This window comes from Corythoichthys intestinalis, chromosome 10 (genome assembly GCF_030265065.1).
Source record: "Corythoichthys intestinalis isolate RoL2023-P3 chromosome 10, ASM3026506v1, whole genome shotgun sequence".
Lineage (NCBI taxonomy): Eukaryota > Metazoa > Chordata > Actinopteri > Syngnathiformes > Syngnathidae > Corythoichthys > Corythoichthys intestinalis.
The window spans coordinates 52,555,996-52,569,113 of record NC_080404.1 but is presented as its reverse complement, the minus strand read 5'-3'; the positions used below and the strand labels follow the sequence as shown (position 1 = coordinate 52,569,113).

At 37.6% G+C, this 13,118-nt stretch overlaps 1 protein-coding gene across 1 annotated transcript in view; it reads right to left on the bottom strand.

Moving 5' to 3' along the window:
• The window catches only part of sptbn1 (spectrin, beta, non-erythrocytic 1), a 153,481-nt gene that overhangs the window by 114,528 nt on the left and 25,835 nt on the right, over positions 1 to 13,118 (bottom strand). The window contains exon 2 of the mRNA XM_057849270.1: positions 3,686 to 3,943. Within this exon, the coding sequence (XP_057705253.1) occupies positions 3,686 to 3,833 (148 nt within the window). The 5' untranslated portion in view covers positions 3,834 to 3,943. The remainder of the gene's footprint in view (positions 1 to 3,685; positions 3,944 to 13,118) is intronic.

Here is a 13,118-nt window from a genome sequence, read left to right as displayed (position 1 = left end):
CTGCGAATACTGCCACAAATGGATTGGACGTCTAGCCTTGTCAATGGCAGCCAATGAGTTCAAAAATAAAATGTGTTCTTCCTCTAGCCAACATGCACCCTCCCACCAACTATTTTATCACTAGTACACTCTGCCAACATCCCGCTTCAACGTCTATTCCCATCAATAGTAGACAATGTGTTAATATTGTTGACTAGGGGAGTAACGGTACACAAAAATCTCGGTTTGGTACGTACCTCGGTTTTGCGTTCTCGCGGCGGCCACGTTGTCGCGCCGTTGACGTTTCTGGGTTATACTGTCGTACCGTGTTGGTCCTCATTACAGTAGAGAAGACGGAGTAAATATAATCTACACAAAGAAACTGTAACCCGATCGACTCACAGCCTCGAAAAGTAAGGGTTACATTACATCAAAAACTCATTCGGTACGCCTCCGTTCCGAACCAAGCACTACGGACCGAAACGGTTCAATACAAATACATGTTCCGTTAAACCCTTATTGTTGAGTACACTTTTTTTTTTTTTTTTGCAGCTCAGAAAAAGCAGCGGCTCATTTTGGGGTACTTAAGAAACACATCCAAGTGCTTAAAACTAACAACGAAGACAACAATACATCACAAATCATTGGGTTAAATACTGTAACGAGCCGAGGGCTCCTAGGCGTAGTGCATATTTTAAAGCCTTGTAAATTATTCAGTGACGCAGGAGTCTAGTGTCGCACGAAGAGTGAAGGTGATGAGGAAGATGGGACAAATGTTAATTGGTTTCATACTAAGTAAAATTCAAAAAATGAATTTAGGGTTTAGGGCTGTGGTTCTTAACCTTGCTAAAGGTACCAAGCCCCAAGAGTTTCACATATGCCTTCACGGAACACTTGGGATTTACAGTAGATAATTTAAAAAAAAAAAAATTCAAATTCAAAACCAATATATCGCACCTAATATCGAAGCGGATTCCTATTCAACTTTCTTCTCATTTTGACAGCATGTTTTTAAACAGGTCAAAATTTGAGTCAACACTGCCCATCAGTCTGTTATACTTCTTCATACCAAGTGTGAGTCAACCTTCCACTGAGCAAATCAGTTTATCCTCCCATCAGATATAGGACAAGCAGTTGAAAGTAACCTAATCTAATATAATACTTAGCTTAGATTTAGGGGCCGTTTACATGGCGACTCTGCGACACAAAGACGCAATGACTGAGTAGCGGACTCGCCTCGCGTGCATATGGTGTCGGCGAAGACGAAAAATTCTGAATCCTGCCTCCAAAGTGGAAGAATCCGATTGCGGGGGGTTGAGGGGGGCTTCCTCGGGATGCGTATCAAAGGCTCCCGCGGCGCGAGACCGCGTCATAACGTCAGCACTCGTACACGTCACATTGGGCGTGTGCAGCGGTGCTACTAAACTAGTGCTGCAACGATTAATCGATTAACTCGAGTATTCGATTAGAAAAAAAGATTTGAATTACATTTTGCTGCTTCGAGTATTCGTTTAATTAAAGTGGCGTTGTAATTGTTTATTTTGAAAGCGTTTGCATTTAGTTTTATTGATTTGGGTTGATACTCTGCACCCTGGTCTGCCTCATTTCAAACGGCTGAATCCAACTGCTCCTTGTTAAGACCAACATAAGCTAAGTTTTTGTTTGAGCTTTTGTTTTTTTTAACGCATTCATAATTTAGTTTATTGGTATATTTAACCGTTCTTTGTGGGAATATGAGTCTGAACCATTTGTGAAGAGCATTGTAAAAAAAACCTTCGCTCTATAGCCTTTAAGCTAGCAAACTTTTGCTACGTAAGTTAGCCAATTGTTCTTTTGTTTTACATACTGTAGATCCTCATTTATTAATTTTTTTTATACCGTTTGAGGCTCAGCTCAGGTATTTTAATTTTTCATGTTCCTTTATCTGATTACTCGATTATTCGAACTAACTAGCAAATCAATTAATCGACTACGACAATAATTGATAGCTGCAGCCCTATACTAAACATTAAAAACAGCAAATATGGCGGAATGTCGGCTTTAATTTACTGTTTTAATAATATTTTTAAAGTAAATATGTTGATCGTTTCAATTTTTGTGCCTTTTTGAACAAAAGAAAAATGACATTGCTTCAAGTGGGCAGGCATATTTTTTTCCGGGCTGAGGGAGCTTGGTGGGGTCAAAGTGCATCATTCTGTCGCCCTGTAAATCTGCACTGCCCCCTAGGGCCTGGCATGAATACTACATCGTTTTCATGCGGAATTGCGACATTGTTCAAATGGAGACGCAAATGCAAATTTGAAATTTTTCGTATTCTCGGAGAGTCACCATGTAAACGGCCCTTTAGTCAGCGTACGACAATATGGCCCTGCCGGTCCTTTGCCAAACCCCTTAGACTAACTCACTGAACCCCTTGGGTTCAATCGAACCCAGGTTAAGAACCACTGGTTTAGGGTTAGGCTTGCTTAATAAATCCATTTTAAGAATAATACTTTTCTTTTTTTTTTACTTTTTTTACGTCTAGCGCTGTCAATGGCGGCTAGTGAGCTCAATGCATGCGTCTTCTCACGCATGCAAGTGAGGCCAATAAATGACCAGAAGGTTAATCATCAATTGAATATCATGAAGTTGTGATGCAGTTCAAAGTACACCGGGCTCAGATAAATACTTGAGTTGTAATACTTCAACTTAAGTCATATTTCATTCAGATTTATAGGATACTTTTCAAAAGCATCAATCATCTTCATTAACAAGTCACACAAACGACACACTGATAAACAACACGTGCATACAAGCAAAACCATTATTTGGCCAAATGTCTACTCTATTCATTTTTAAGTTAATCACTGTAATATTACTCTTGACTAATAATTTCAGAAATGTGCATTGGAACCAATACACTATGTGCTCCGAAATGTCAGACTACTATTATGTACAGCATATTCTATGCCTGTGCTTTCATCAAGTACTACTAAAATCAGAGAATATGTATAAATAATATTTTTTTTGTTTTTGATTTTAAACAACGAGCACTCATGTGCTACTATAGGCTGAAGACTGTCCTCTACTGGCTAACTAAAACCTACAGGCAGCACAGACAACAATAGGTCAATGTGTTGTGCATGCATGCCCTCTACTGGCAAATTCCTGAAGTACGGAAAGCTGCCCTCTACTGGCTAACTGTAATTCCGCAATCAATTAATAAGCCAGGGACCCCCCCCCCCGCAAAAAAAATGGGAATTGCGTAGAAAATTGATTTTCATTTGAAAATATATATCAAATGTAAAAATCGTAGAAAATAAAAAACAATATTTCTTCTTCAGTTTTTTTTTTTATTTAAATTACAAGATAATCAAACAGCTTTCGGAAAATACTATGGAACTGAGATTTTTTTGTTTGTTTGTTTGTTTTGTTTATAAATTCATTAAAAAAAATCTTTAAAATGTTTTTCCCATTTTGTTTTAATATAGACACACTAAAATATTGAAAATAAACCATTTCTAGTATTGATTATTTATTAAAATTATTTTAAATTAATTCATTTTAATTATGAAGAGGCTGAAAAAAGCCGATTTGGGCCATGATTATGTGAACAATGTCTCTAAATGATTTATCGCCTATCAAATTTGCTAATTAACAAAAGATAATCAGTTTGTTTTTATGGAGGATTATAGAAACTATTGACTGTACTGTTTGTGGCAATTACCTGCAAGCGCTTTGATGCGCGAGCGCTCAAACAGTCTGGCCGAGCTGTTCTCGTTGTCCCAGTCGTCGGCGTCCCAGCGGTTGTTGACGCCTTCATTGTACTGCTGCTGGATGTCCATGTGCTCCAACTCGCCCGCTACCGACGTCATGGTCGCTCCGATGCCGCGCCAACGCCACTATGCCGCGCTCAATTCACTATTTCCTTCCTTCCTAGCGCGCTTCCTCCGAGACGCCGCGCCCAGACGCTGCTTTGGCAAACCTGTGCACAAAAACAAACCACAAGCTTAGAAGCGCCTCAAAAACAATCAACGCTAACCCCAGTCGGTCTTTGTTAGTCGACAAATGTTCATTCGATGCCACCCTCTCACTTCAAATGGACTGGATGTTTAATGGTGATTACACATTGCAATTCACAGCAGATGGATGATTGGACCCCGCGTGATTGGACATCTATCATGGTCAATGGCATTGAAAGCGACAGCTAATTGATCAGCAAATGAATTGACAAATGTTGATTAAATGAATTAACAATTATTTAATACTTGATAAATACTCTGTCCTGAAAATATGTACAGGTAGTCCCCGGATTACGAACGAGTTTCGTTCCCACCATGGCGACCTCACCCAAATTTCAGCGCAAGTCGAAATTAACCCTTTAAATACCCCAAAATAACTATCCAAAAAGTCCAAAAGTTGTGTATTTTGTTTAATGATGGCGGATACACTGCCCTCTGGTGGGAGCGTTGGGTCCGGCTGGACTGTCGCCTTATATGACTGAGAAGCAGACTCGGATGTCCAACTGGATAAAGGATAGCTGCGTTCTGGTTTAGCCCACATAAGGCTGTAAGTTGTTTCAGCTAATATATGTTTGTGTATGCATTTGTATTTAAGTTTACAGCTACAGTTTGTGGAGTTACGTTTGAGCGATTTGCTATGAGAATTGTAAATATTTAAGCGTTCATAGCATTTAAACTAGCGGACTTTTGTGAGGCAAATTTGGCTAATTGAATCTATTGATTTTAAATATTGATCAGACTAGATTGACGTTTGATTCACCAATTGTTTTGTGTTAAGTGTTTTATTGTTAAAATGCTTGTCGTTTTGAACATAAGTGTACATATGTGTGTTAAAGCTTTACAAATTGTCAAAAGTTAAGGAAGTAAAAAGCTTCAAAAAGCCAAATTGCCTTGTTCTGTAGAGTTCATTTTTAATCAAAAACGACTGGAGACAAAATGGTGGACTAGACTCTGGCGTCCTAAAGCTGATATCGCGTAAGTCGAGTACGTCGTAAAATTAAGTCAATTCATTCAAAACATAAAAAAGAATAATTGTAAATATTTTTGTTTCCATGATTTTAATATATATATTATAGTTTAATACATATCAAAAGTAAAAACTAAAAAAAAAAAAGGAAAATGGGATTTCTGTACAAATGAAGCATCTTATTGATTTGTAATGAATCCAAATATGATCCAAACGTGCTTTTGTACTGATAAAACAAAACCTCACTTCCGTCCTATATGTGGTCCAACTTTTCTCAGCGCATCGTATTTAGTTCTGACGCACATTCCAACCAAAATGTTAAACCCAGAGTGATAATTTCACCAATGAGACGTCGCAACAAAAATCAAGACCCCATTACACCAATCAGACACAAACTTGCCGTTCTATGATAACGCAAGCCTGTTCAATCACGCGTCTTTAAAGCACCGTAGTAACAAATGAAGTATTTGACATAGAGCGCTGCCCTCAACATGAATCAAAAGCGCGGATTTAAAACTCTCTCCCAGTTTTTATTTGGCACCGATTGACCAAGGAAAACCGGAGATATAATCATTTTGATTTCATAACAGTAACTATGAAGGAACTACAGTATTTACTATTTAAACTAGGAACTATTTTCTCCACTAGAGGGCAGGGCACTCATGCTCTTTGGACAAATAATGCTTAATTTCTGTCTTTTTTTTTTCCTTTTTGTGTATTTCTTTGGCTTAATGTGGTTCTGTAATGGATTATTGTACAGGACCATTATAACAACAGTTCATACAGATAAGTTCGTGCTGAGAGAAAAAAAATGCGTTTAAAAAAAACTCGAACTATAAGGCGCACCTGACTATAAGCCGCTACTCATCAAATTTGGCACGAAAATGGCATTTGTTCATAGATAAGCTACACTGGACCATAAGCCGCAGCTGTCATCACTGTATTACGGGATATTTACAACAAAAGATATTAACCGGTAACAGGAAAAGCGGCATGGAAAATGAATGGATGAACTTTATTTGACAGTGGCATCATAAGACTTTCATAAGACCAAATCTATTACCATCAAGTTTTGAACCTATTGGCTGCAAAGCTCCATTGCTTCAAGAAGCTTCATTTGGCCATCACTGCTCTCTTGGGGGACACAGTCAACCTCTGCTGCCACCAGCTGTCAACACTGTTGTTGTCCAACATGCCTCCTAGCATGCATTGCAGCACTACAGATGACAATGGTACCATATGACTGTCATTAGACAATCATAATTATGACAGGACACTGTCATGAGCTTACAATATATGAATGATTATAACATATCATTTAGTGTTATCTGGCAAATTATCTCACTTTTGAATGGATGTAAAAGAGCTTAGCGGGACATTAATGGAGTTAATGACATAATTTGCTGGATGACAATGACATAAGCATTCAGTAATGCCCATGTTAGTGTCATGTCATAATAATGACAGTCTTATGGCAGTGTTATAACGCTGCTGTCAAATAAAGTGTTACCTATTAACCCAAATAAATCAACAAAAAAGCCGCACTGGTCTATCAGACGCAGGATTCAAAATGAAGGAAAAAAGTAGGGGCTTATAGTTCGAAAATTACGGTAGTTAAGTATTCTTTTCACTGGATACTTTTTTACTTGTACTTGAGTACATTTTTTGGATGACAACTTTTACTCTTACTTGAGTAATATTATTTTGAAGTAGTGCTTCTTGAGTAAAATTTTTGGCAACTCTCCCCACCACTGGTCAGTTGTAAGAAGAACCATGGTATGATCAGTGTTACCAGGGGGAAGTAATATCCATTTTTGTGTCAATCAAATTTTTTTTTTTACTTCATTTTATTAATATGACGTATAATACATGTTTTTGATCGTTATTTTGAGATTTAGGGGTACTTAAAAGGGTTAATTCCGACTTACGCTGAAATTCAGGTTAGTTGACAGCGTAGGAACGGAACTCGTTCATAACCCGGGGACCACCTGTATAGTGTTTAAGTGTTAAATTATGTCTAATAGCCCCCCCGCTTGTCTGGAGAGGCCCGCAAAAAACATTCGACTAGCAGACTCCCCCATCCCACCCCCCCAAAAACACACACACCGAACGATCACCTTGAGGAGTCCGTGAATAATTGTCCACTAGCAACCCTCCTCCCTTGTTGGACGCTCCACCCGGGAGGTCCCATTTACCATTTATGCTAATCGCACCAAGGCCCTGTTCAAATTTGTTCTGCCACTGATTACACAAATATACAAACACACACACACACACACACACACACCAATCATGAATGAACGGTGCACCCACACACCCCCACCCCTAACAATCCTTAAAGTTATCCAAAAAAAAAAAAAAAAACACAAAACAACAACAAAACTGTATTACACGTAGCTATATTTGCAATAACCACATTTGACTATCCATAGGCGGATCTACTATTCAGGCGAAGTAGGCGATCGCCTTGGGCCCCCAGCCAGTAGGGGGCCCCCAACCAGCAGCCCTTGCCCCAACGAGCAAGAGCTTGGGCCACCGGAGCCAGCAGCACCCCCTGTTATTCGTCATGTATAATTATGTCAGCATACCAAACAAACAAATAACAAAACAAAAAAGAAAGCCATTTGAATGCTGCATTTATATTATCTCTCCCCCACACACACGCATTACAATGGACTGTTCCATGGCGACGGACTGAGTATCAGTCGCTTAGCTTTATTTAGCACCGTTTAGCTTCGCTTAGCTCCGTTTAGCTTCGCTTAGCTTCGCTTAGCTGTTCGTTAGCTTCACTTAGCTCTCCCACGTTTTTCACGCCACTAAGCTCGCTATTTTTACAGCTCGCTTGCTACTTTGCACGTCGGCTATCGTTTATTTCGAACACATGAGTGAACGTTTTCTCCATGAGAGCCAAAGTGCAGTGAGGGAGAAGTTGAGAACAGGCCGCTAATGCCTCTTTTAACTTTCTTCTTCTTCTTCACACCGAACATAAAATACACGGCAGCACACCCTGTGGCGAAACAATGCAGTACAGTTACAATCGGTCATACAATAACACTCAACAGCTGGTTAACAGCATTTGCTAGCGAAAAAAAAAAATCTATTAGTGACACCACAAGCAATGACGAAGAATGTTTTTTTAAGGAGTGTAAAGCTTTCGGTTAGCGGTTTAGCGAACGTACCTCCGGTGAACATTTCAAAATAAAAGCACGCCATGTTCGTCATATAAATAACAATTTCTGGAGTTAATCCCACATACTTCAGAATTTATAGAATAATATGTTGAGTAAATACTACAGAATACAGATTCTACACTAAGAATAGCTTTCAAATGACACTTATGACAAATATGATTGCCAATGAATAATTATTCTACTATTATATTGTATATAGTAGTATACTATAATAATAATGCTAGAATTTTTTTAAAGAATTGTTTTGAATAATGTTGGAAAGGGAAAGTCAGTGTTCTGAATTTGTTTACTCTCCATTCTTTTACACTAGTACATGCTATCAGCATTTAACCTCATTGTTTATTTGTGATTAATTATTGTTATTTACATGATTATTTGTACTTTAATAAAGAATTTAAGCATTCCAAAATGATTTTGTGAATTATTAAAGCGTCAACAAAAATGTCATTGCTAAATTAGTAAACAAAAAGAAAATTATTAGATTAGTCGACTAATCGTAAAACTAGTCGGCTGACTGATCAGGAGAAAATTTGTCGTTTAGGATAACCCTAGTGTACCAGAACATATTTCCTCCACACCCTTCTCACCTTTTTAACCCCTGACCCATTAAGAGGGCCCCTGGATATGTTCGCCTTAGGCCCCAAAATTGCCAAGTCCGCCACTATGACTATCATATCACCCAAAGAGTGCAGTGAGATTGGCCAGCATGCCGCAGCCTGCTGGGATAACAAGTGAGACAATTGCGCCCCCGTTTGGCCAACACCTGCTATTATACACTTTCAGGCAACAGTCATTAAAGGCCATAAAACAGTCCAGAAAATCAAAAAGTTGCCCATTTGATATGAATATTTACCCAATACGCTTGCTAATCAAACAAACATGAACGGAAATGATGTCACATTTGTGGGGGAGGCTATTTTATTGGATGGAGATGTTGTCGAGCTCCGACAAAATGTGTTTTTAGGCCGCGGAGAGGCTGTTTTCATCTGCAGAATTGACCGTGATGGATGAGGACAAAGCGACGACTCAGCACGCAGCGACGACGGCGGCGGTGTGACTCAGCAAAAAACGTGACCGCACGCAGCACCATTAAATCAGCAGCAAATCTCAACAAATGTTCTCACCTGATGTCAAACATCTCGAAATGAAGACACAAAGCAAATGATGTCATTTTATCTTTTTGAACAATGCATTTTCAACATAATTATATCATACAAACAACTGTTTTCATCCTTCTGCTGTGAGTTTATCACTAGTAGACGTCCAAGCCATTTGAAGTGGAAGAGTGGCAGCGAGTTCGCTGCCATCCCTCCCACTTCAAACGGCTTGGACGTCTATGGCCGTCAGTGGCAGCCAATGCCAGGCAGTGGGTTAATTTTGGGGCCATTCACAATACTTCCTGTTGATTTTCAGTCACTTCCTTTTCCTTTTGGGGCATTTATGCATCACTTACTATTGATTTTGGGTTACTGAGAAAGAAGTTACTCAAAAATGTCCCCAAATGAACAGAAAGAGACTCAAAAGCAATAGGAAGTAACCTGTAACTTCCCACAAAAGTGTGAATGCTCTGGTTTCAGTGCCATTGACAGCACTAGACTTCTAAATCAGTCAAAATGAACTGGATGACTAGCGCCGTTTGGTTTGTTTTGAAAGTGTTTGCATTTAGTTTTATTGATTGGAGTGGATACTCTGCCCTCTAGTGGCAACAGTGAATATGGCATAACTCATCTAATGGCTGAATTCAACTGCTCTCCTGTTAAGGCAAACATTAGGTTGTAAGTTTTTATTTGAGCTAATATGTTTGTTTATCTATTCATAATTAAGTATAGAAGTATATTTAGATTTTTTTTGTGGTGGCAATAGGTGTTTGAACGATTTCTTTAAAGTATTTGTAAAAAAAAAAAAAAAAAAAAAAAAAAAAAAAAGAATGTTAGCATTTTATAGCTTTTAAGCTAGCGGGCTTTTGCGATGCAAGTTGGCCAATTGTTAATTTTTTGTACTTGCTGTATATCATTTATTTATTTATTTATTTTTACCGTTCAAAGCTCAGATAATTACAATTAGTTTTAAATGTATTTATTGCTCTTGTGAAATGAAAATGCCCTCAGGAATTTTGTATTTTGTTTTGAAAGTGCAATCTTAGCAAGCCCAAAAAAATATTATTGCAAGCATAAACATTTGTTTCTTTCATCTCCCAAAATTTTTTCAAGGCATTAATTGTTTGTAGGGCTGTCAAAATGATCGCGTGAATGGGCGGTAATTAATTTTTTAAATTAATCACGTTAAAATATTTGAAGCAATTAACGCACATACCCCGCTCAAACGATTAAAATGACAGCACAGTGCAATGCCAACTTGTGACTTGTGTTTTTTGGAATTTTGTCGCCCTCTGCTGGCGCTTGGGGTGCGATTGATTTTATGGGCTTAAGCACCTATGAGCATTGTGTAATTATTGACATCAACAATGGCGGGCTAGTTTATTTTTTGATTGAAAATTTTACAAACGTTATTAAAACAAAAACACTGAGAGGGGTTTTAATATAAAATTTCTATAAGTTGTACTAACATTTATCTTTTAAGAACTACAAGTCTTTCTAGCCATGGATCGCTTAACAGAAAGTTAATAATGTTAATGCCATCTTGTTGATTTATTGTTATAATAAACAAATACAGTACTTATGTACCCTATGTTGAATGTATATATCCATCTTGTGTCTTATCTTTCCATTCCAACAATAATTTAGAGAAAAATATGGCATGTTTTATTGATAGTTTGAATTGTGATTAATTACGATTAATTAATTTTTAAGCTGTAATTAACTCGATTAAAAATTTTAATCGTTTGACAGCCCTAATTGTTTGTAATCCTATTACTCCATTATTCGAACTGATCAATAGATTAATTGATTACTTAAATAATCGATAGCTGCAGCCCTAGATTTGATAACGAATTAGCCTATTTAACTCAGTTTTGCAGGGGAGGTGATATGATGAGAAGGGAAAGGGTCAAAGGTCACAGAGGTCAGAAATGCTTTGAATTTGGCTGCTCTCTTACACTGCTTTTCTAGTTTTTTTTGTTTGTTTTAAATGTTATTTTATTGATGTAATTTGTGGCATCTTTGTCTTATTTACTCTTTCAATTTTAAAGAAATAAATGTTATCTTTCTGTAAATTTTTAGATTTATATATTTTTTAACCCTTTATAGGGAAATTGACTATTTTTAGTCACATTTTGGCTCATGAAGGTCACAGTATTAACATTTGATATACAGTACAAGTGGGGCCTACAGGACACTAAATGTCATGTCTACATATGTGAACATCAGGTCGGAATTATACTGTACTTGTATTCATTTTTAAAAATTATTTTTTATAATATACATATATAATTTTGTATCTTATTTATTAATCTTTTAATTATATTTGATTTATACAGTATTTATATTATGTATTCAGGCAAGTGTAAATGAATGTAACAGTCCATAAAATGTGCCAGATTGTGGGTAGATTTTCCACAGAAGCAGGTGACGAAAAGCAGATCATCAAACATCTAATAGATTTTTTTTTTTTTTTTTTTTGCTCAAGTCTCTCCCACGCCTTCAGCGGCATCTATCGAGCTCCGGCGTCACACGGTCGCCATGGCGACCTGGCAGCGAGTATTGTTGAAGCGCCCACGCGGGCCCAGACGCGCGAGCGCCTCTCCACACGCTAGCGACACGCCGAGTGTATGCAGACGGTCGCAAAAAAAAAAAAAAAAAAACGGCAGTGTTGTGTATTTTTAGTGTAAATGGTTGAAATAGGAAACCGTAAAATAGAAATATAAAGAGTTTTTAAAAGTCTCGTTACTGTACTCTTATATTTGTATGTTGCGTTTAAGGGGTCTCGGCCTAGGGACTATTATGTTTTGATAATGGCTTCATCATTTCAAACTGTTTCACTTCAAATATAAAATCTTTGGAATTTAAGCCTTGAAATATATTGTACAAAATGAGATCATGGTGTCTTTTTGGAAAACATTCATCGGCATTTTGCCGATACCATGCAGAGCTACAGTGGGGCAAATAAGTATTTAGTCAACCACTAATTGTGCAAGTTCTCCCCTTGAAAATATTAGAGAGGACTGTTATTGTCAACATGGGTAAACCTCAACCATGAGAGACAGAATGACCAAATACTGATTTTCCACCGTGATTTGCAAATAAATTCTTTAAAAATCAAACAATGTGATTTTTTGTTATTTTTTTACCAACTGCCATGGACTATAAGCCCTGAGTTTAAAGCGAGCCAAACAAGTCGCGTCTTATGGGCCGTTTACATGATGACGCTGCGACACCAAGACGCAACAATTGTGTTGCGGAATGGCCTCGCCTTCAAATTCCCCAATAGCAGGTAACTGTGCGGCGTAAGCTCGCCAGATCCACATAGCAATCACGGCCGCTGAACTTCAGTGCACCAGATGCGGCCAGGAACTTTTGGTATTGACCAAATACTTATTTTCCACCATGATTTGCAAATAAATTACATAAAAATCAAACAATGTGATTTTCAGTTTTTTTTCCCACATTCTGTCTCTCATGGTTGAGGTTTACCCATGTTGACAAGTACAGGCCTCTCTAATATTTTCAAGTGGGAGAACTTGCACAATTACTGGTTGACTAAATACTTATTTGCCCCACTGTACGCTGTAAACGTACCAAATTCTCAAACCTATTCGATCACTTGCTGACCTATAAAACGCCTGAAAATTAAGAAAAATACCATATTGGCCCGAATATAAGACGGCCCTGATTATAAGACAACCCCCGCTTTTTCAAGACCCAAGTTTGAAAAAAGACTTTTTGAACACCAAATTAATTTTTATACAGAAGATAATTACAGTACATCCGAAACAAATTATTATAACAATATATTTGAGAGAAAAAGCATGTTATTTTGCCTCGTTCAAATCTTAATATCTGAACATTTAAATATGTAAACGAA